The sequence below is a fragment of the Epargyreus clarus genome, unplaced genomic scaffold (genome assembly GCF_041222505.1).
Source record: "Epargyreus clarus isolate Ecla_fem2 unplaced genomic scaffold, WU_Ecla_fem_2.2 ptg000034l, whole genome shotgun sequence".
Taxonomy (NCBI): Eukaryota; Metazoa; Arthropoda; class Insecta; order Lepidoptera; family Hesperiidae; genus Epargyreus; species Epargyreus clarus.
Window position 1 is genome coordinate 6,173,000 of NW_027332239.1, and position 22,602 is coordinate 6,195,601.

General features: G+C 40.1%; 2 protein-coding genes, 1 long non-coding RNA gene and 1 pseudogene across 3 annotated transcripts; all 4 read left to right on the plus strand.

Moving 5' to 3' along the window:
- The first annotated feature begins 830 nt into the window (after nt 1-830).
- LOC140755934 (uncharacterized) lies at nt 831-3,100 on the plus strand. The gene is made up of 2 exons (XR_012103851.1): nt 831-1,114; nt 1,228-3,100. It is a non-coding gene; the product is annotated as an uncharacterized LOC140755934 (long non-coding RNA).
- Nucleotides 3,101-8,336: 5,236 nt separating this feature from the next.
- On the plus strand, nt 8,337-13,607 carry LOC140756301 (uncharacterized). The gene is made up of 2 exons (XM_073091793.1): nt 8,337-8,922; nt 12,933-13,607. The coding sequence occupies exons 1-2, from the start codon at nt 8,575-8,577 to the stop codon at nt 13,494-13,496; spliced, it is 912 nt and encodes a 303-aa protein (XP_072947894.1). The 5' UTR covers nt 8,337-8,574; the 3' UTR covers nt 13,497-13,607.
- A 570-nt stretch (nt 13,608-14,177) lies between these two features.
- LOC140756302 (uncharacterized) lies at nt 14,178-16,749 on the plus strand. Its single transcript, XM_073091794.1, has 2 exons — nt 14,178-14,773; nt 15,853-16,749. The coding sequence occupies exons 1-2, from the start codon at nt 14,599-14,601 to the stop codon at nt 16,560-16,562; spliced, it is 885 nt and encodes a 294-aa protein (XP_072947895.1). The 5' UTR covers nt 14,178-14,598; the 3' UTR covers nt 16,563-16,749.
- A 3,370-nt stretch (nt 16,750-20,119) lies between these two features.
- Nucleotides 20,120-22,101, plus strand: LOC140756300 (uncharacterized; annotated as a pseudogene).
- Nucleotides 22,102-22,602: the final 501 nt, after the last annotated feature.

The following is a 22,602-nucleotide window of genomic DNA, read 5'->3' on the forward strand; positions in this document are numbered from 1 at the left end:
AATTTTATTAACTTATGTACGAATATTTTGGAATTATAACGTTTACCGTTACTTTTCTTTTTGTTATGTTCCCTTAATGAACAATATATACACATACTCATTCTCATGTAAGAATCAACCTCGGACAAGACTGTATTCTTACATGAGGATGGCCACAGGTGTGCTGCTACCCCTGGAGAATAAGTTGGTATGCCTCACCATACCCTTCAAACCAAACATGACAGTATCTGACAGAATAGGTGTGGCGGTGGTAGCTGCCAGAGTTGAACCACAGAGCTTTTTAAATGTATTTAAAATGATATTCATTTCAAAATGTGTTTTTTTTTAGATTTTACAACAAGTTTCAACTTCCTGGAGTATTAGGGTGCATTGATTGTACTCATTTGGCAATAATACCGTAAACATTGCCGTAAACATTATCATTCATTAAATGTTCAACTGGTATGAAAGACACAATAGTAATTTAGAGATTTTTTTTAGTAATGGTTGCTTACAAAATGTTCATTAATTACTCGACAATAAGGTGTTAATGATACCCATTTTGTCTTTAACTTAAACATATAACTAACTCTACTGGTCAAATGATCCTTTTTATAATAATCCCGAAATCTCAAAAATTATGACAGTTAAAAGATTTAAAAAAATCACTGAAAATTTGCACATCAATGACAATGAGAATGAACCGAGGAGGGACTCACCAGAATATGAAAAACTGTACAAATTGAGACCAATGATTACGGAACTAAATAAAGTGTTCCAGCAAGAGACAGTTAATTCTAGTACACAGTCAATAGATGAGTGTATGGTGAAATTTAAAGGGCGATCATCCTTAACCCTACATTCATAACCATTCGTCCCACAGACCGGGCGAAACGTAAATTTGTTTTTAGTGCCTCGAGTGAAAGAGATAGAATGATGACCTCTCAAGTACCTTCCTAGATAGCATGACCGTTAGTAACGCGGGTGCGCTTGCCTCGCAGTGACATCTTGTGCACAAGTTATAGACTCTTGAACGTCTGAGAAACGAATGTTTATGAATAGTGTTACATTTGACGAGACTGCAAGTTATTTTGAAAACATTGTTTTTATGAGTTCTGCGATTTTATAGAGTAAAGTAAGTATATTATATTATTCTGTATGAGTTATTATTTATAGTTACATTTTATTATATCGTCCATAGTGTGTCATTGTGTGTATTTTACATAAAATCTTTTTATTTTATTTTAGGATGAATGATCAGCAAATTGAGGACTATTTGAATCGTTTATCTGATTCTGGTGATGATGATTCTACCAGTCAGAAAAATTATGAAGAGAGTGATGTCGAAGATCATGTGGAATTGGATGAAATGGTCCCGACAGATTCCGACAGTGAAAACGACGTCCAACCAATCAGATCACGACAGCGGGAACGCCGAAGCGGCGTCATTTTGTCTTCTGATTCTGAAACTGAAGAAATACCAGGTACTTCTGGCGTTTCTACACATTCGCGACGTATAATTATTCCATCAGCTCGTAACCTAAGAGGAAAAAATGGTCATAAATGGTCTTCAATGCCTTTTGAATCTTTAAATACAAGAACCCCAGCTAGGAATATCGTGCATGTAATTCAGGGTCCAGCTAATAACGCGAAGGATATTACGGAACCAGTCGATTGCTTTACTAATTTTATAAATGCTGATATGATTCGTAAGATACTCATATATACAAATGATGAAATTGAGATAAGAAGTGCGAAATACAAAGATAAAACTGCCACTATTGCTCCTACATGCGATAAAGAATTGACAGCTTTGCTTGGGTTGCTTTTATTATCAGCTGCAAAAAAAGACAATCATCTCACGAGCTTAGAGCTGTTTGACCCTACTTTCAGTGGAACTCGCTATATATCAGTTATGTCAAGGGAAAGATTTGACTTTTTACTAAACTGCTTGAGATTTGATGATAAATCAACCAGAGATGAACGTAAAGCTCAAGATAAATTCGCGCCTATCAGAGAATGCTGGGAAGTGTTCATTCAGATATGCAGGGACAGTTACAAAGCGGGAAGTTATCTTACTATAGATGAACAACTCTTGGGCTTCAGAGGCCGATGTCCATTTAGGATGTATATTCCGTCAAAACCTAATAAGTATGGTCTAAAAATTTTAATGCTGTGTGACTCTAAAACAAATTACATGCTAAACGCTATGCCATATGTTGGAAGAACTGAAACCAATGGTGACTCACTCGGATCTTACTATGTCAAGACTTTGACTGAAAATTTGTGGGGGAGCAACCGCAACATCACCATGGATAACTGGTTTACTTCAGTCCCTTTGGCCCTACAGTTACTACAGGCACCATATAAATGTACAATAGTTGGAACCCTTCGGGCAAATAAACGCGAAATACCGCCTGAGTTGCTTCAGATAAAAGAAAGACCAATAGGTTCATCCGTATTTTGTTATGACAGGCAGTGTACGTTAGTATCTTACAAACCTAAAAACAACAAGAACGTGCTCTTGCTTTCTACCACACATAGTAACGGTACTATTGGAGCTTCTGGTAAACCGGAAATTATCGAGTTCTATAATTCCACGAAGGGTGCTGTGGATACGTTCGACCAAATGTGTGGAAGTATGTCTTGTTGTAGAAAAACGCAAAGATGGCCTTTATGCTACTTCTATGGCATACTCAACATGTCAATAATAAACTCATACGTAATATACGTGCATAATAATGTGAAACTGGGGCGAAAACCAATAAGCAGACGATGTTTTGTGAAGAATGTTTCAGAGAAGTTGACCGAACCATGGTTACGTAAAAGACACGAAATGCCAACTTTGAAGAGATGCCTAAAAAGAAAAATCGCCGAAATTTTAGGTGAAACGCCTACCATTGACACACCTGGTCCAAGTGGTACTCAAAAAAAGGTTTGTGGCTATTGTGATTATAAAAAACGGCGTATGACAAGGTTTCAATGTAAGCAATGCAAAAAGTATATGTGTATGGATCATCGTGGCCTCATGTGTGTGGAATGTGCCGATGAAATTTAATTTTGACTCAATTTTTTTTTTGTTACCTTCCTAGTTAAACATATTAAAGACAGTCATACTTAATTTATTTATTTTATTTACAAGTACCTCAAAACCAGCCACTTAAATTTAGCCGTCCGTGGGATGAATGTTTATGAATAATGCTACTCTTACATAAGGTTATGAATCTAGGGTTAAGACAATACATGCCCAAAAAACCCATAAAACGTGGGTTTAAGGTCTGGGCGCGTTGTGACTCAAAAACAGGCTACCTCTATCAATTTGAGGTTTATACGGGGAAAGGAGACAATATGGAAGACGAAGGTCTAGGATACAATGTTGTTGCAAAACTTTCTACAAATCTTCCTGAAAACACACTCCTTGCATTTGATAATTTCTTTACAAGCTGCAATTTGCTGGATGATTTGTATGAAAGAAAAATCTTTTCTGTAGGTACGGTAAGAATAAATAGAAAAGATTTGCCAGATATACTAAAGAAATCTCAGCCTAAACATCTAAAACTGGAAAAGAATCAATTTGCAGCTATAACTGCAAAACCTATTACAGCCATTAAGTGGCTTGATACCCGAGATGTTACTGTTCTCACGACAGCTCACCATCCAACTGCCACAATATTGGTTAAAAGAACTCAAAAAGATGGGACAAGGAAAGAGGTCCTCTGCCCCAAAGCTATTGCAAGCTACACGCTCGTCATGGGAGGCGTAGATCACTTTGATCACTTTCGATCGTCATATCCCATCAATCGTAAGTGTCGAAAATTTTGGATGAGACTTTTCTTTTTTATGTTTGATGCGTCAATAATTAACAGTTACATTACCTACAACACTGTCCACGTTGTAAATACGCATTCACATCGACAATTTAGATTACGATTGGCTCTTGAGATGATTTCAAACTATTCCAGCAAAAAAAATCGAAGAGTTGTTTTCAAGAACAAAAAAAGCTCAAACTTCGGCGTGCCTGATGAGATCCGCCTCCTCAACGTTGGAATTCATCTCCCTGAGGAAGGCAATAGCTATAAAAGGTGTCGTTTCTGCAGCACCAAGAAGGAGGAAAAGAGAACTAAAATAATGTGTTCAACTTGTCAAGTAGCACTATGTGCAAAAAACTGTTTTAAATCCTTTCATGAGGCTTCACCTCAGGATTAATTAAAATTTTAAAATTACTAATAAAGATATGATTCCATATTCGTCATTTTTTCATTTATCAAAATATAAAAATAATAATTAATTCGAAAAAAAAAATTATAACAACCGAAGCAAGGAAGAAACACTTGTATTAGAATAACAACGAAAGTACAGTAAATGTATCTAACCTTACCGGGCAAGGGGTATTATTTTCCCACTTCGACCAAAAGTGTACAGACAGAATCGGGCAAGGGAAATTAATTTCCCACCGAAAAAAGGGGGTTTCCATGTCCCCCCCCCCCTCTTTAAACTATATTTTTTTGAAATAAGTGGTATCAATGTACTCTAAATTCACCTTCAATTTTGTAGTTACTTTCACACAGGCTTGCGCCTTATTAAGGGATAACAACATAAATAAGATGCAAATAGGAACACTAAAAATTACAATCAAGTCTTTGTCTTAACAGATTTGTGATTCTAACATGCAAATTACCAGTGTTAATGCAAGTCATGGTGGAACTACCCATGACTCCTTTATATGGAGTCATCATCCTCTTCAATCTCATTGAGAGATCTCTAACACAGAAAATATTTGGCTTCTAGGTAAACTGATTATTTTTAAATTTTAAAATAATCACTTTATAACCTAACTTAGAATATTAATAGACACATTATTATGATAAATATTTTTTCTGGTGACTCTGGGCCCCTATTAAGGAGGACAATGAACACACCAATACTAAATGCAACAGCCGGTACACCAGAGGCATACTATACACATCTGCATGTGCGAGCGAGGAATACCATAGAGCGTGCAATTGGACTCCTTAAAGCACTTTTTCAGTGCTTACACAGGGTACGACACTATTCTCCTGCAGTAGCTGGCCGCATGGTTAATGCTTGTGTAATATTACACAACATTTGTAACAAATCAAATGCTCCTGTGCTACAACTTGGTGTGGAAGATTTAAATTATGAAATGCAATCACAGCTTCACAGTACAGAGAACCCAGATAGGAACAATCTTGCTTAACAGCAGGGTTATGCTACACACAGTGCTCTCAATCAGCAGCCCTGGGAAGGCGCTTAATATAAGGGCTATGTAACTAAAAAAATATATAATATATGTGTAGCGCGGGAACACTTCGTTTTTATTATTTAAAAAAAAAAGAAGGTTCGATTTATCCGACGGATCCCCAAACATCGTACGATGTCCTTGCCGGCGCCTGACCAATCAGGAGCGATCGTACGATGTGCAAGGATACCGCGCATGCGCCTGAGCTTATGCCTTGCGCCGTGTTTTTTGAGAAAAAAGCTTTGTTGCTTTGGAGCCGCGCGAGTGAATGCGTCTGCGCGCCAGCGTCTTCCGTCTAGACCCCTTTTGTTTAATCTTAGTTTGTTAACCTAAGTTTTATAATAAATAAAAGTTTATTATAAATTATCGCTCAACTTAGTGGCCGAACGTATTCTTTACGTAAGTTTTACGTGCGTTGGAATGTTGTATAGTGGAAAATGCTGACGACAAGACAACAGCGTGTTGTGGAGAAGGAGGACGTCGTTGCAATGAAAGACTCAAGCTCCACTGGGGAAGAGCCTGTTACCGGCGCGACGGCGCCGACGCAGTATGGACTACCTTCCGAACAATTTCTGTCCACTCTCCTGGAAAACATCGGGAAGACGCAAGCGGAAGCAAATAAGGCGCCTATCAACGCGCTGCTCGCGGCGCCTCGTGGAGTCGTGAACTCCGAGGCGTCGTCTCCTGAGGTAGCGGCTGGCCCGACGAGTCCGACGAAGGCTGCGATGACGTCGTCGTTCGTAGACCACGGGGCAATACCATCCGCAGGCGGCAACTTCACCGCGTGTACGGCGCGGTTTGACGGCGCATCAAACGACCCAGAAGTACTGGAGGCGTTTCTGGACTCCGTGGGAGTGTATAAAGAGTGCGCCAATGTTGCCGCCGTGTGGTGGCGCGGCGTACGAGACTATGTGACTACGTGGGCGGACGCGAAGATACGTTTGCGGGCCATGTATGGTACTCCTCGACCAGCGTACAAAGTGTTGAGTGAGGTGTTTGCCCGCGAGCAAAGGGAAGTGCAAAGTGACAAATTTATTAAAGCATATTAAAAATCTTTTGGTTATTGCTCCAATTCTGCGACAAGCAGATGAGATGAAACCTTTTATTCTTTGCACAGATAGCAGTGCATACTGTTTGGGTGCGGTTTTGATGCAGGGGGAGGGCCTTGATGAAAGATCGATAGAGTATGCGAGCCGACTCCTTACTAGCGCTGAACGAAACTACTCGACGACAGAGCGCGAAGCCCTGGCGGTTGTATGGGCTGTAGGTAAGTTCCCTAGCTACATAGAAGGAGCGAAGATTACTGTTAGGACAGATCACCAGCCACTACGCTGGCTTATGAGCCAACGGTCACCGTGCGGACGACTGGCTCGATGGGCTCTGGTGTTGCAGGAGTTCGACCTCGTCATCGAGTACACGCCCGGACGGTCTAACGTAGTGGCAGATACGCTGTCACGCCCAACATTTGCGCAAGACCCGGACTCCGATATGTATATGGCAATTGTAGATATGCCGAGGCGAAGCAAAGCTGACGTCCGTGAAAACCAGCGAAGGAAGGACCCAGAGGTGTGCAAGATTGTCGACGATCTTGAAGCTGACGAACCCTTAAGGAGGAGACCCTGGTCAGATAAAGGTTTCACTATATCTGACGGCATTTTATACAGGTACAGCTGGGAGTCCGACGAAGATGCATTTGAGTATGACGAGACTCTTGATTATGAAACTCACAAGCTTATAAATATGGAAACAATGAGTACAGATTGCAAATATTGCGGAGCTCTTAAGTGGAAAGAGGCTTCCTCTTATGCAGCAGCAGGTACATGTTGTTCGGGCGGGAAAGTAGCCATTCCTTCTGTTAGCGACGTCTTCAATAGATTAATTAGAATATGTTAGCAATGTTATTTAATATAATTCAATGTATTAGAATAAGTTGTAGAAATAAGAGTTTTGATTAAAAAATAAAACACAATTTATATTAGGAATTAGGGACTTATGTATAAGTATGTAATATAGTAGAATAGGTTGTTTCATTATTAATTAGAATAAGAAATGTTAGGAAAATCAGAAATAATTAAAATGTAAAAATAATAAAACGTACCGAATAGAGTTACACGTGTCAGATACACGAGTATTGTGACCTTGTAAATGCAAGCCTTGTGAGCCTCGAATTATCCTTGGACACGTCGCGACAGGTCCGAAAGACAGAAAGAGACGCGTGAAGCGAGATGGGTATATACTCGCCCGCCATTAGGGCTCCCGCACACGGGCCACAACCACAAAACGCCGCCACTGGCATATTTCCTGTAATTTTCATACATTTTGTATAGACTCTCCGCACACGGTTGGCGCCGGTGGCGGCCACACGCTACGGCTACGGGCACAGTAGGCAAACAGTTTGCCGCCGACTGAGAGCCGGTCCACACGGCGCGTTGCGTCAGCGTTGCGTCGACGTAGCGCTGTGGCTGCGTCGTTTTACATACTAATAATCATAGTGTACACACGGTGCGCTGCGTCGACGCAGCGCATACGCGACTGAGCTGCAGCGCACGAGACGAAGCGGGCGGGGGAGTACTCACTTACGGAGCGTTACGACTCCGTCGTAGTAAGAGCCGGTCCACACGGCGCGTTGCGTCAGCGTTGCGTCGACGTAGCGCTGTGGCTGCGTCGTTTTACATACTAATAAACATAGTGTACACACGGTGCGCTGCGTCGACGCAGCGCATACGCGACTGAGCTGCAGCGCACGAGACGAAGCGGGCGGGGGAGTACTCACTTACGGAGCGTTACGACTCCGTCGTAGTAACGCTGCGTTGGCGCAGCGCCCGTGTGGCCGGCTATGCGTAAAACCTTTGCGTTGCGACGACGCAACGCTGACGCAACGCGCCGTGTGGACCGGCTCTAACGCTGCGTTGGCGCAGCGCCCGTGTGGCCGGCTATGCGTAAAACCTTTGCGTTGCGACGACGCAACGCTGACGCAACGCGCCGTGTGGACCGGCTCTGAGTTAGCGGCGTATCGATTTAGTACGTCCTTCCATATATTTTAAATGGAGTGTTCACAGTTTGCTAGTTTAGCGCTCACTCTTCGCAGTTTGCAGCGTTAGACCACGGATACACTAGGGAACATTTTGTCTCGAAACATGACGCGCAATACCCAATATACGTGACGCTGCAACGTTGCATAGTGTCCCGCAACATGCCCCTCAACATTTTGAGGAACATTTACGTGACGCGGGACATGTTGCCAGCTCCCGTACTGAGAGCGGGCGCACGTGTTGCGCGTCAGTGCCGCGCAGGTTGTCGCTGAGTGTGGACGCGTGCGCAACGTGTCTCTCAACATGTCAATAGTGTGGGGAAACGAAACAGTGCTACATTTGATCGAACTCTACCAGAGTTACGGATTGCTATGGGATACTACAAATCGAGATTACCGCAATAAATTAAAGAAAAATGACGCGTGGGAGGACATAGCAAAGGCCCTAAACATACCAAAAAAAGAAATAGAGAACAAAATGCATACACTTCGTTCCCAATTTATCCGGGAGAAAAAGAAAATAATATCGTCCAAAACTACGGGTAGTGGACGAGATCATGTTAAGTCCAGTACATGGTTTGCGTATGACGCAATGAAGTTTTTGTTGAAAGGAGCTACAACGTCTGGTGGCGTGGATTCATTGGAGATATCGGTAAGTCAAAGTCAAGTGTAATTAGTTAATATCCAATTTTTAATTATGCAAGAATATAAATGTAGTGTCTGGGGTACAATACTCTTAAGCCGGGTACACATTGGTGCAATGTAACATGTAATGCAACATGCAATGCAAGAATTTGACGTCCACATTGCTGCAATGTATCATGTAGTAACAGAATTCCCATAGTGTAGACGCCTTGCGCGCACGAACCGCGTCTACTACGCGCACGAACAGATTGTTGCAACTCTTGCGCGTAGCGACCCGAAATTTGTCGGTTTTTTCCCCGAACACAAAGAGGCGCGCAGTATGCGCGGAGCGTCAGTGTGGACAGGTTGTGTGGTGTGTACGGCTAGACGCGCGCGAACATGGAACAAGACGACGCTACTGCGGCGGAGGAGGCGGTTACATTTACGTGGAGTGAAGAAAAAGTGCTTCAATTAATTGAAGTGTACAGATCAAAGGAAATTTTGTGGAATCCACAACATGAGAATTTTTATAAAAAACATTTTAAAGAGGATGCATGGATGGAAATTGCTAATTTGATGGAAACAACACAAGAAAAATGTTACAGTAAAATGATTAGTATTTTATCATCCTACCGTCGTGAAAAAGCGAAGGAAAAGAAATCGAAAGGAACAGGAAAAGGTAAATAAATAATAATAATTTACTATTTATTATTTATTCATATACTTTATTCTTAGTACAATCGTAGGTTAGAAACCGCAAAAATGTTTGTGTATTGAAATGTAAATTGGCATAGCCGACTAATATTGAAATTGGCTTTTTTCTCTACAAAATGACAACTTTGACAACAACTACAATATTTTAATGGATTGAAATCACAAATTAATTATTAAATATTATTAATTATTATTAGTCAAGTTTACTTAAAAACAACTATGTTTAAAACTGACTGAATTATGTTTTTTATTTAATTTTTTTCATGATTATTATTTTATTTTTTCAGGTGCCTCGGAGACATACAAAAGTCGATGGTTTGCCTTTGATTCTTTGAAGTTCTTGGACAACCGTAACAAACCGAGAAAGAGAACGAACACGGTAAGTAAAACTGGATTGATTCTTTTACGAACATCTGTCTTGCCAATGAACCTTCCCTTCTTTCATAAAATAATCGGAGAGCTCATCTCTTAACGCATTCAAATGTGCAGGCGATCGTCGAGGAATATTTCTCATAGGTAGTAGTGATCTCATATCTTCATTATTTTGCCTACGTGTGTCTTCATTCGTAACTTCATCTTCAGTGTCATTCATATATGTATTTCTAGAGTGACGTCTCAAATAATTATGTAAAAGGACAATTGCCATAACCACTAGCTCAGCTTTATCAGGCTGTAAAAGCATTGGTTTTCTGAGAACTCTAAAGACAGACGATATGATACCAAATGCATTTTCAACAGTTCTTCTGGCTCTGCTTAGCCTGTAGTTGAATACTCTCTTTGAAGTGCCTTTTGGATGTGCCCCAGCATATGGTTTCATCAGATTTTCACTTAAAGCAAAGGCACTATCACCCACAAAGAAATATGGTATTGGAATATGTCTCCGTGGGAGTGAATCAGGTGATGGAAGGTTTATTGTACGATCTTCTATCATTTCACAGAGTTTTGTATCTTTAAAGATGCCACCATCTGAAATCCTTCCTTGGCATCCCACATCTACAAATAGAAAATTATAATCGGCGTCAACCAAAGCAAAAAGAACGATGCTAAAGAAGTTTTTATAGTTGTAGAATTCAGTTCCACTTTTGATAGGTGCCTCAAGCACAACATGTTTTCCGTCCAGTGCCCCTAAACAGTGTGGAAAATTCCACTTCTCTTCAAACTGTTTGCTTATGTTCAACCAAGTTTCTTCTGTCGTTGGAAGCTAAAACAAAAAACTTTTATTTAATTTATGGCTACGAGACAGTCATTGTACTTAGTAGCCCAACACTCGCTGGTGACAATTTTTGAGGTGCCATTATAGTGAGCATCTCTTGATTTTATTGCTAGCTATATTGAACTAGACTAAAAAACGAACTAAATATTTAGTCGTTTCGACATTTGTCCATCGGTGCCACGATACCTACCTTCCTGGAGAGTTATATCTACTATCTAGTAGTTTATATCAAGAGATGGGACCTACAGTTATAAATTATTTTTATGTTTTTCAGGAGGCGGTTCAACAACCGATTAATGAAGAAAATCTGCAGAACGAATTTGCTACTCCACGTACACGGTATGAACCTACGCGAGCTAAACAAGCAAAAAAAGATGAAAGCAGCAGTGTACTGGCCGATGTAGTGGGCATATTACAAACTACTGCCAATAAGTTGGGAAATTCAGGCGCTCCAGATTTAACTACAACTTTCGCTTCCTATATATCAGCTAAAATGAATACTTATTCCCTTCAAACCAGGAATTCGGTCGAACATGGAATCTAACCAATCTAACCAATCGATCTAACCAATCCTATGACGACTTTAATGATTTGATGTGATAATACTGTTCTTTAACTTTTTACTGTTTTATTAAGAATAAAACTTACCTTGATATAATCTTTTAATTCCTCAATTATGGCGGAGCATACTTCTGTAATAATGCCACTTATGGCTTGTTTTGATACTCTGAAGGTATACTGTAAACTTGTGTAAGAGTCACCACTAGCTAAAAAACGAAGTGTTATTGCCAGTCTGTCTTGGATTGAAATTGGAGCCCTTAACTGTGTGCGATTCCGAAAAATTCTTGGTCCGACTAATCTGAGTAGATCTTCAAATGTCGTTGGACTCATCCTTAAGAAATTTTGAAATTGTCCAGTTAATCTCATATCGGCCATTAGTTTTGCACCAGCTCTCTGACTATACAACTCTGTACGCCACCAACGTCGATGTCTTCTGCGTTTTATCACATGATTCACTATTAATAATGAAGCACTGACTATCATCAGAGCCCGCAATTGGTCGTCACGATCCATTCCTTTGCGTGTTCTTTAGCAGACTGAGCGATCCGTTCGCGCGCATCTCGGAAACAGATGTGAGTAGGTACATGCGCGGTTCGTGCGCACGTTGTGCGCGCCCCGCGTCTACACTGATGCAATGCTCGTTTCGTGTTGCATTGCATGTTGTGTTGCAGCAGTCTGTACCCGCCCTTATATGTACTAAAAATTATTCTGCCAAGGTACACGTCCTTGTGCACTTACGAAATATTCAGCAAAATTGTTTCTTATTTCTATAGCCGACTGTGGGTTGCGCCTGCCGATATTATTTAAATTAGACATATTACAAGGTGTACTTTCTCGGCGCCAGGATCCCTCTACAATAACATGATCAAAATTTTCATAATCGATGGTCCCATGAGGGGTATAGAGTGATCTTGATTGACAATTTCGTCTTAAAAAATTATGCAGATATACACATGCCATTACAACCAGTTCAACATTATCAGGCCGCAGAGCAATAGGACCTCGGAATACACGAAACACAACACTTAAAATCCCGAACACATTTTCAACAATTCGTCTAGCTCTTGATAGTCTATAGTTAAAAACTCGTTTCATTGTCCCTGCTTCATGGTTACCAGGATATGGCTTCATCATGTTGTCTGTTAGTGCAAAAGCACTGTCTCCTACGAGTACGAAGGGCATACTAGGCCCACCTTCTTGTATGGGTTCTGGATCTGGCCAGTTAAGCTGATTTTCAGTCAAAGCTTTATAAAAAGCAGTCTCTTGAAATACTCCACTGTCCGAAGATTTTCCTTTAGCACCACAATTTGCATATATAATATTATAATCTGCATCCACAATAGCTAATAAAATAATGCTGAATTGTTCTTTGTAGTTATAGTAGTCACTACCCGAATTAGCAGGAGCCATAATAGAAACGTGTTTGCCATCTATAGCCCCAAGGCAATTAGGGAAGTTCCATATAATTTCATAAGCACGAGCTTTCTCTTTCCATTCATTTGTTGTAGCTGGAACCTGGAATAATAAATTTTATTTTTAATGTTTTTCAGACACAACAAAGCCAAGACACGATTCCTGAGTCTCCAAATGCAGAAGCTCTTCAAGAGAATAATCAGCCTACAGTTGAATTAGAATCGCAAGTTATTAATCAGGAAGGACCGCAAGATCCGCAAATCATTAGGCCATCTACGTCTCGAATTCGCAAAAGAACTTTACCAAATGAAGATAGAATGAACGAAGCGTATGAAGTTATGAGTCTTGCTAAAAGCAAAATGTTGTCTCAAGATGAATTTTCTGTATATGGGCAATACGTAGCGTCAGAGCTACGTGAAATGAAAGACACAAATTCCATACTGATGGCAAAATATTATATAAATAATATTCTTATTGATGCACGTTTGGGGAAATACCGTTCCGGCCATAATTGCCAGCCGACTGAGCATCACGGCTATAGTACTACATCCAGCTATGCCAGTCCTGATTATGTAGATGAGAATAGCCAGCCAGCAGGGCAGCGCAACTATAGTACCGTCTCCGGTAGTAATAATTTTAGTCCGGATGATGACCCTATAACAAAAATTATTTCAACGATGGAGTCATCAAACGAGCAATGATAACAATACACACTTAATATGCGCAATGTTAGCATCGTATTATTAAGCCTAATATTTTGTATTTTTTAAGTTGTTGATTCTAATTTGAATAAAACTGGTGTTAAAAATTAATCTGTATGTATTTACTTACCTTTACGAAACATTTCAATTGATTTATCAGTTCTTTACAAACTTCTGGTACTATTCTACCGATCAGTTGCTTTGACACTCTAAAAGTGTACGATAAGGAAGTATATGAATCGCCAGTCGACAAATATCTCAATGTGATTGCAAGTCTTATATGAGGGGCAACAGCGTTCCGTAGTTTTGTATCACGTTTGTATATAGATGGACCGATCATTTTCAATAAAATTTCAAAATCGGCTGATGACATTCGCGTAAAATTAGTGAATGATCCATCGGATAACCGAAGGTCACTTAAGATATTGATTCTTGTTTCTCGTTCCCGTAAATAATTACGCATCCACCACCGTTTCTTTCGTTTCTTCTTATTACCCGATAAAATAATGTACGCAGCACTAATAGCCACAACCTCCTCGGGCGACATTTCTATAAACACTGACTAGTGTGGCCTGCAAAATGTGCCGCGACATTTGTCTCGGGACATTTTACGTAGTTTACGAGCAACATGTTTCGCAACATGTCACTCCGTTTGTCCCTTAGTGTATTCTGAGCTTTACGCATAGCCGGCCACACGGGCGCTGCGCCAACGCAGCGTTACTACGACGGAGTCGTAACGCTCCGTAAGTGAGTACTCCCCCGCCCGCTGCGTCTCGTGCGCTGCAGCTCAGTCGCGTATGCGCTGCGTCGACGCAGCGCACCGTGTGTACACTATGATTATTAGTATGTAAAACGACGCAGCCACAGCGCTACGTCGACGCAACGCTGACGCAACGCGCCGTGTGGACCGGCTCTTACACAGAGCAAAACCGGTTCCAGTCAGCGGCAAAATGGTTTTAGTTCGCCGGCGTAGTGAATACAGTTTGCCGAAAACAGTTCATGCGGACAGTTGGACATAAACAATCGACGCGTGTGGTCGTGTTGTTATTCATCGATTACATACCTACCTAACCTAACTACCCATACCACAAAAAATCTAAGTATGTCCTTTGGAACGGAAAGGTTTATTACCGAGGTACAAAATCGACCATGCATATGGAACATATTGAGTGAAGAATACAGTAATAGAGTATTAAAGCAGAGTGCTTGGAATGAAATCGCTGAAATTCTATACGCTGATTGGCAAAACTTAGAAGAAAGCAATAAAAGAAAAAGAAGTAAGTTCCATTGTATTTATTATTTTTGCAACATTCCATTTTATAAGCCGCACGCACATAGGTAGCGGATGTCTTGCAAACTCCGTCACACCATTTCGTCCTGTACGTTATAGCTTACAAGTATTTCTCTTGCCAGGGTAATTTTCCTTCGTTAAGAAAATAGTTTTTAAAGTTGTCTCTTGTTGTTTTACCAGAATTTGATACAGTAATTATTCGGCTACTTGCACTTGTAAGAGTCGTTGAGGTACGACGCGAAAGACGTGCATATCGTGATTGTTCTCTTGCTATGACAAAATTATGTAAAATACAAGCAGCTTTTACGATAGCGATAGTTGTATTCACATTAGTAGCAATCGGTGTATGCAGAACTCTCCATTTGTTTGCTAGAATTCCGAATGCACATTCTACACACCTTCTAGCCCGACTATGACGATAATTGTAAATTCGCTCTTCTTTATTTAAACTTTTATTTGGAAAAGGCCTTAAGATATGTTTTTGCAATCCGAATGCTTCATCCCCAAGAAACACGAAAGGTTGGGGTAATCCATTTGAGTTAGGCAATTTAATAGAGTTAGGAATATTTAAGGACCCGCGAGCCAATTTTTTGCCAAAAATACTTTCTCTAAATATATTACTGTCAGCGTTTCGTCCACAAGCACCAACATCAATAGCTATAAAAGAACAGTTTGCATCTGCTACGGCTAACAGAACAATTGAGAAAAACTTCTTATCTTTTGGCTCGACTTGGCGGAGGCACTGCCGTGCCTCCAGATAATTAAAATAGTTAGACCCACTTTTTGGTGGTTTTCGGATACGGATATGCTTGCCATCGATAGATCCTATACAATTTGGATAGTTTGTTTTTTCATAATATCCTCTTGCGATTTTTAGCCATAATTCTTCAGAAGGCTCTGGCATGTTCTGTGGCTGTAAGACATCCCATATAACACAAGCAGTTTCTATTATTATTTTCCGTACCGTCGATTTGCCAACAATAAACTCCTGGGCAATTTTTCCATAACTTAGTCCAGTTGACAGGAATCTGAAAGAATATGAGCTATTGGTTATTTTTGTTTCAGTACAAGACCTACAAAAAAAATGGAAAGGATTACGCGACTATCACTCCAGAGAAAAAAATAAGGATTCCTCACTTAAAAGTGGAAGTGGGGCACCAAAAAAACGCAAGACTCCTTATTTGAATATGTTGCAGTTTTTAAATGTTTCTAGAGCTAACAACCAGACGTCCAGCAATATTATAGCTGAGACATCTAGCGACTCAGAGATTAATGAAAATGATTATATGAGTAGTTCTACTAACTCAGAAGGCAATCGCAGCACACCAAAACCAAAAAAGCTGACTATGTTTCAGGAGGCACTACTTAAATCGATGGATAAAAAAAAAGAAAACGATCCGGATATGAACTTTTTACTAACTATTTTACCGGAAATGAAGACAATGACCCCTACACAAAATTTTGAATTTCGATTTGAAGTGATGAAATTAATCAAAAATATAAAGTATGACGTACACAATAATTATGATCGTGCTCTAATGCAAACTGGGTTTACAAATAGCTATCCATATCAGTACGGCTATATGAGTGGAAGTAATACATCAAATGTTCAGAACAATCCTTCAACCTCAAACAACTTCAACTCTGCTGGCACCAGCACCATTCGAAGTTCTCGAAATAGTCCATCACATAGTTCTACAAGCTCTTCAGCAGAAATAGAAGACATAGAAGCCATATTGCGAGGTGGTTTAGACCACAAAGAGGATGAAGAATGACTTAGTCATACCTACTTAATGCTAGTTCCTATTCCAAATGATTATTTAATAAGACTGATTTTGTGAAGTGATAAATCAATAATAATCAAAACAATAATATTTACTTGTTAGGTATAATATTACAAATTTATACGTTGTTGATTTTTAAATAAAAATAATTAAAATTAACATATTTTCTTACCTCAATGTAATAGTGAGCCGTTCTTCGGGACATATTGTGTCTCTTGTGATATTATTTTTAGCAATATATTGGGTTATAGAGTTCAGCAGTTTATCAAATGTAAGAGAAGTCATATTAAAATAGTCGTAAAACTTTTCCGGATATTTCCTGAGTTCCGGATAAAGAACGTGAAATTGTCCAATACTTAATCTTTTTTGGTTTAATGGATGAACCCAGTGCTTCTTTTTACATTTATCTTCTTCCATCGCTTCTAAAATACCAATTACCTCATAAATATCCATCTTGACAAACACAACCACACCCTTCGTACAACAAAAGTAAACTGAACTCGGTTTAGTCGGCAGTGGCAGCTCAGAACAGTTTGCTTGCGACGCCAGCAAACTGTTCTTAGTTTGCCGCTCACTAGAATTTCGGTTTGCCACAAATTTGCGGCTCACGCAGTCGGCAGCGAACAGTTTGCCTACTGGGCACGCAGCCTTATTACCGAGGTACAAAATCGACCATGCATATGGAACATATTGAGTGAAGAATACAGTAATAGAGTATTAAAGCAGAGTGCTTGGAATGAAATCGCTGAAATTCTATACGCTGATTGGCAAAACTTAGAAGAAAGCAATAAAAGAAAAAGAAGTAAGTTCCATTGTATTTATTATTTTTGCAACATTCCATTTTATAAGCCGCACGCACATAGGTAGCGGATGTCTTGCAAACTCCGTCACACCATTTCGTCCTGTACGTTATAGCTTACAAGTATTTCTCTTGCCAGGGTAATTTTCCTTCGTTAAGAAAATAGTTTTTAAAGTTGTCTCTTGTTGTTTTACCAGAATTTGATACAGTAATTATTCGGCTACTTGCACTTGTAAGAGTCGTTGAGGTACGACGCGAAAGACGTGCATATCGTGATTGTTCTCTTGCTATGACAAAATTATGTAAAATACAAGCAGCTTTTACGATAGCGATAGTTGTATTCACATTAGTAGCAATCGGTGTATGCAGAACTCTCCATTTGTTTGCTAGAATTCCGAATGCACATTCTACACACCTTCTAGCCCGACTATGACGATAATTGTAAATTCGCTCTTCTTTATTTAAACTTTTATTTGGAAAAGGCCTTAAGATATGTTTTTGCAATCCGAATGCTTCATCCCCAAGAAACACGAAAGGTTGGGGTAATCCATTTGAGTTAGGCAATTTAATAGAGTTAGGAATATTTAAGGACCCGCGAGCCAATTTTTTGCCAAAAATACTTTCTCTAAATATATTACTGTCAGCGTTTCGTCCACAAGCACCAACATCAATAGCTATAAAAGAACAGTTTGCATCTGCTACGGCTAACAGAACAATTGAGAAAAACTTCTTATAATTAAAATAGTTAGACCCACTTTTTGGTGGTTTTCGGATACGGATATGCTTGCCATCGATAGATCCTATACAATTTGGATAGTTTGTTTTTTCATAATATCCTCTTGCGATTTTTAGCCATAATTCTTCAGAAGGCTCTGGCATGTTCTGTGGCTGTAAGACATCCCATATAACACAAGCAGTTTCTATTATTATTTTCCGTACCGTCGATTTGCCAACAATAAACTCCTGGGCAATTTTTCCATAACTTAGTCCAGTTGACAGGAATCTGAAAGAATATGAGCTATTGGTTATTTTTGTTTCAGTACAAGACCTACAAAAAAAATGGAAAGGATTACGCGACTATCACTCCAGAGAAAAAAATAAGGATTCCTCACTTAAAAGTGGAAGTGGGGCACCAAAAAAACGCAAGACTCCTTATTTGAATATGTTGCAGTTTTTAAATGTTTCTAGAGCTAACAACCAGACGTCCAGCAATATTATAGCTGAGACATCTAGCGACTCAGAGATTAATGAAAATGATTATATGAGTAGTTCTACTAACTCAGAAGGCAATCGCAGCACACCAAAACCAAAAAAGCTGACTATGTTTCAGGAGGCACTACTTAAATCGATGGATAAAAAAAAAGAAAACGATCCGGATATGAACTTTTTACTAACTATTTTACCGGAAATGAAGACAATGACCCCTACACAAAATTTTGAATTTCGATTTGAAGTGATGAAATTAATCAAAAATATAAAGTATGACGTACACAATAATTATGATCGTGCTCTAATGCAAACTGGGTTTACAAATAGCTATCCATATCAGTACGGCTATATGAGTGGAAGTAATACATCAAATGTTCAGAACAATCCTTCAACCTCAAACAACTTCAACTCTGCTGGCACCAGCACCATTCGAAGTTCTCGAAATAGTCCATCACATAGTTCTACAAGCTCTTCAGCAGAAATAGAAGACATAGAAGCCATATTGCGAGGTGGTTTAGACCACAAAGAGGATGAAGAATGACTTAGTCATACCTACTTAATGCTAGTTCCTATTCCAAATGATTATTTAATAAGACTGATTTTGTGAAGTGATAAATCAATAATAATCAAAACAATAATATTTACTTGTTAGGTATAATATTACAAATTTATACGTTGTTGATTTTTAAATAAAAATAATTAAAATTAACATATTTTCTTACCTCAATGTAATAGTGAGCCGTTCTTCGGGACATATTGTGTCTCTTGTGATATTATTTTTAGCAATATATTGGGTTATAGAGTTCAGCAGTTTATCAAATGTAAGAGAAGTCATATTAAAATAGTCGTAAAACTTTTCCGGATATTTCCTGAGTTCCGGATAAAGAACGTGAAATTGTCCAATACTTAATCTTTTTTGGTTTAATGGATGAACCCAGTGCTTCTTTTTACATTTATCTTCTTCCATCGCTTCTAAAATACCAATTACCTCATAAATATCCATCTTGACAAACACAACCACACCCTTCGTACAACAAAAGTAAACTGAACTCGGTTTAGTCGGCAGTGGCAGCTCAGAACAGTTTGCTTGCGACGCCAGCAAACTGTTCTTAGTTTGCCGCTCACTAGAATTTCGGTTTGCCACAAATTTGCGGCTCACGCAGTCGGCAGCGAACAGTTTGCCTACTGGGCACGCAGCCTACAAATCGTCGCAGCTTGCTTCTTGTGGCCCGCACCGGCCACTAAGGCCGGGACTCCACCAAAGCGGAGACGAGACGAGCGGAGAGGAGATGTTTTTTAAACAACCAATAGAATTGAGTTATTGACACGTCTCCTCTCCGCTCAGCTTCAGTGGAGATCGCTGTGCGGAGATGTGTAATATTTGTATGTCGCGATGGAAGCGGAGATGTGAGCTGTGCGCGGACGACGCGCAGTGGAGACGAGAGATGTGAGCGGCGTGCAGTGAGCGATGTCACCCTCCCCCCTCTCGCCCGCTAGCAACCCGCAGAACCCCGCGCGCGCGCCGGCCGGCCATCTTGCTAGTACCGTGCGCGCGAGCACACGCTTTTATCGTGAATAATTTGTGCAGTTTGTATTTTTCAACGTAAACAATTAGTTAATTTAAATAAAACGTAATGGATGAACAATTTATTGAATCAGTAAAAAAATATCCATGTCTATGGAACACATCAATAAAATATATGGAACACATCAAACGGCTAAATCTAAGTGGAAAAAGTTGAGAGACAGCCACCGGGACGCATTAAAAAGGAAGAATGCCACTAGAAGTGGACAGAGTGGTAAACAAATTCGTGAATGGAAATATGAGAAGGTAATGGAATTTTTGATACCATATATGACGAATAGAAACAGGACTACAAATTATACCTCACAAACAAATATAAATGAACAGGAAACAAATTCATTGGAAAGTAATGTAACCGATGAGTTTTTTGAAACATCAAGCAATCATACAAGAAGCACTCCAGAAGATCGTCCATCTGTACAACATTCGCCGTCACCGACATCAAGCGTCTCAGCCTCGACATGCAGAAATGCAACAAGAAAATCGGATGAAATAAGTAATTTACTTATACAGCACCATGCAAACCGTGAAAGAATACGCCAAGAAAAACTAGAAATACAATCATTGATAGAGAAAAATAATACCCTTGACGAAATGGACACTTTTTTTCTGTCGATATCAAAAAGTGTAAAAAAGCTTTCTCAATATATGCAGCTTCAGGCTAAACGTAAAATTTTCAATGTTCTTTTAGAATTGGAAGAACTTGAGCTACAAAACACATGGTATAACACAAATGAAAATAATTGGTATTCCCCCGGTTACACTTCAGCACCGGGTCCAAGTTCGACACCGGGTCCTAGCTCAACACAGGCACCGGTTCTTACATCAACACAGGCCGGTGGTCCTAACTCAACACAGGCACCGGTTCCTAGCTCAACACAAATACCGGGTCCAAGTTCGACACAGGCACCTGTTTCAAGCTTGGAAGATACGCACATGACCGATGAACAGATAGAAGCATTCAGAAACGAAGAAGACACATATGATAATTTGTAACTATATGGAAAAGAAAGCAATATGTCTCATGTGATTTACTGTTATAATTTTTTTGTACGTTATGTTTCTAATATAACCTTACGTTTTTTTTGCTACTGCCAGAACGGCAGTTGATTTTTTTGTTTTCTTTATGAATAAATAAGATAATATAAAAATATATTTGGTTTTTACATAATATGCATCACTCCAGTCTCCCGGAGGGGTAGAAAGAGACAACGGATCTCGATTTCTCGTAATCCTTACATACCTCAGTTTACATAATATTTTTCATGTATTCTCGTACTTCTTGATTCTCGTTTTGAGTACTTCTCACTTAGCCCTTTTACACAAAAAAAACAAACACTCAAAAAAGACTGATCACATTCAAACGCAGATAACACACATAAACACAAACACACATTAACAAAAAAATAATTAGGTAGGTACTTACTTCAAACATACTGCTAGCCGCTCTTGGGTACAGATAGATCTCCTGTAGTTAGTATCTTGCTTAAATATATGCGGTTTAATTAAGTTATGTAGTTCGTAGAATATATTCCTCGGTAGTCTGTAGGACTTGGTAAAACTTTCATCATCTAACTCATTAAACAGAGTAAAAAATTCTCCATGACTGGTATGGTAATACAAGTGACTTCTTTTCCAAAACCGATGTTTTCTTTTGTTTAGGTAGTATAAAGCTATCAATTCTGCTTCTTCAGACTGTAGTTCTTCTTCAAGTAAAAGAAGATACTTTTTTTGTAATAATAGCGACATCGTCTACCTTTCGTGTCAGAATGCGTACTGAGCACTCAACGCCCCGCACCCGAGCTGAAAAACATCTCTTCTCGCACAGCACACAGCACACCGCACACATCTCCGCTTTGGTGGAGTCCCGCGAGCTGAAAAACATCTCTTCTCGCACAGCACACAGCACACCGCACACATCTCTGCTTTGGTGGAGTCCCGGCCTAAACGCCGACACAAAAAGCCGCCACACGCCACTCGCGCGATTCCGCGCCCCTCTCTCCCTTATTACCTCAGTAAACCTGTTAAGGTGGGTACTGACCAACGTTACGAGGTGTAATGTAACGTGTTACACAGCGAGCATTTGTGCAGTCAGTACGTAGAAACAAGGCGCTCGCAGCGAGCAACGAGCCGCTCGTTGCTCGCTGCGAGTGCTCCACCCGGCTGTCGGTTTTTTGGCGAACCCTTTGTGTGTTACGCGGTTCAGTCAGTACGCTCTTGCAAGTAGTCACGAGCGCACGCGCGTCGCGAATAGCCGGGTCCACACCGGACGATCCATCGCGCTCCGATCGCGCGCGGCAGCAGCGCGATCCAAAGATGCAGGCGGTGTGGACGTGCCGCGCGCGATCCATGCGCACGTATTGGAGCGCGCGCTCCGTACCTCGCGCGATCCGTGTGCGGTCGGTTTTACAATGCCAGCCTCAAAGGTGCCTCAGTTG

Coding starts and splice junctions, on each gene's coding strand:
- LOC140756301 (XM_073091793.1), top strand. CDS start 8,575: ATGTCAATAGTGTGGGGAAACGAAACAGTGCTACATTTGATCGAACTC. Junction 8,923..12,932: donor TGGATTCATTGGAGATATCG/GTAAGTCAAAGT, acceptor AATGTTTTTCAG/ACACAACAAAGCCAAGACAC.
- LOC140756302 (XM_073091794.1), top strand. CDS start 14,599: ATGTCCTTTGGAACGGAAAGGTTTATTACCGAGGTACAAAATCGACCA. Junction 14,774..15,852: donor AAGCAATAAAAGAAAAAGAA/GTAAGTTCCATT, acceptor TTTTTGTTTCAG/TACAAGACCTACAAAAAAAA.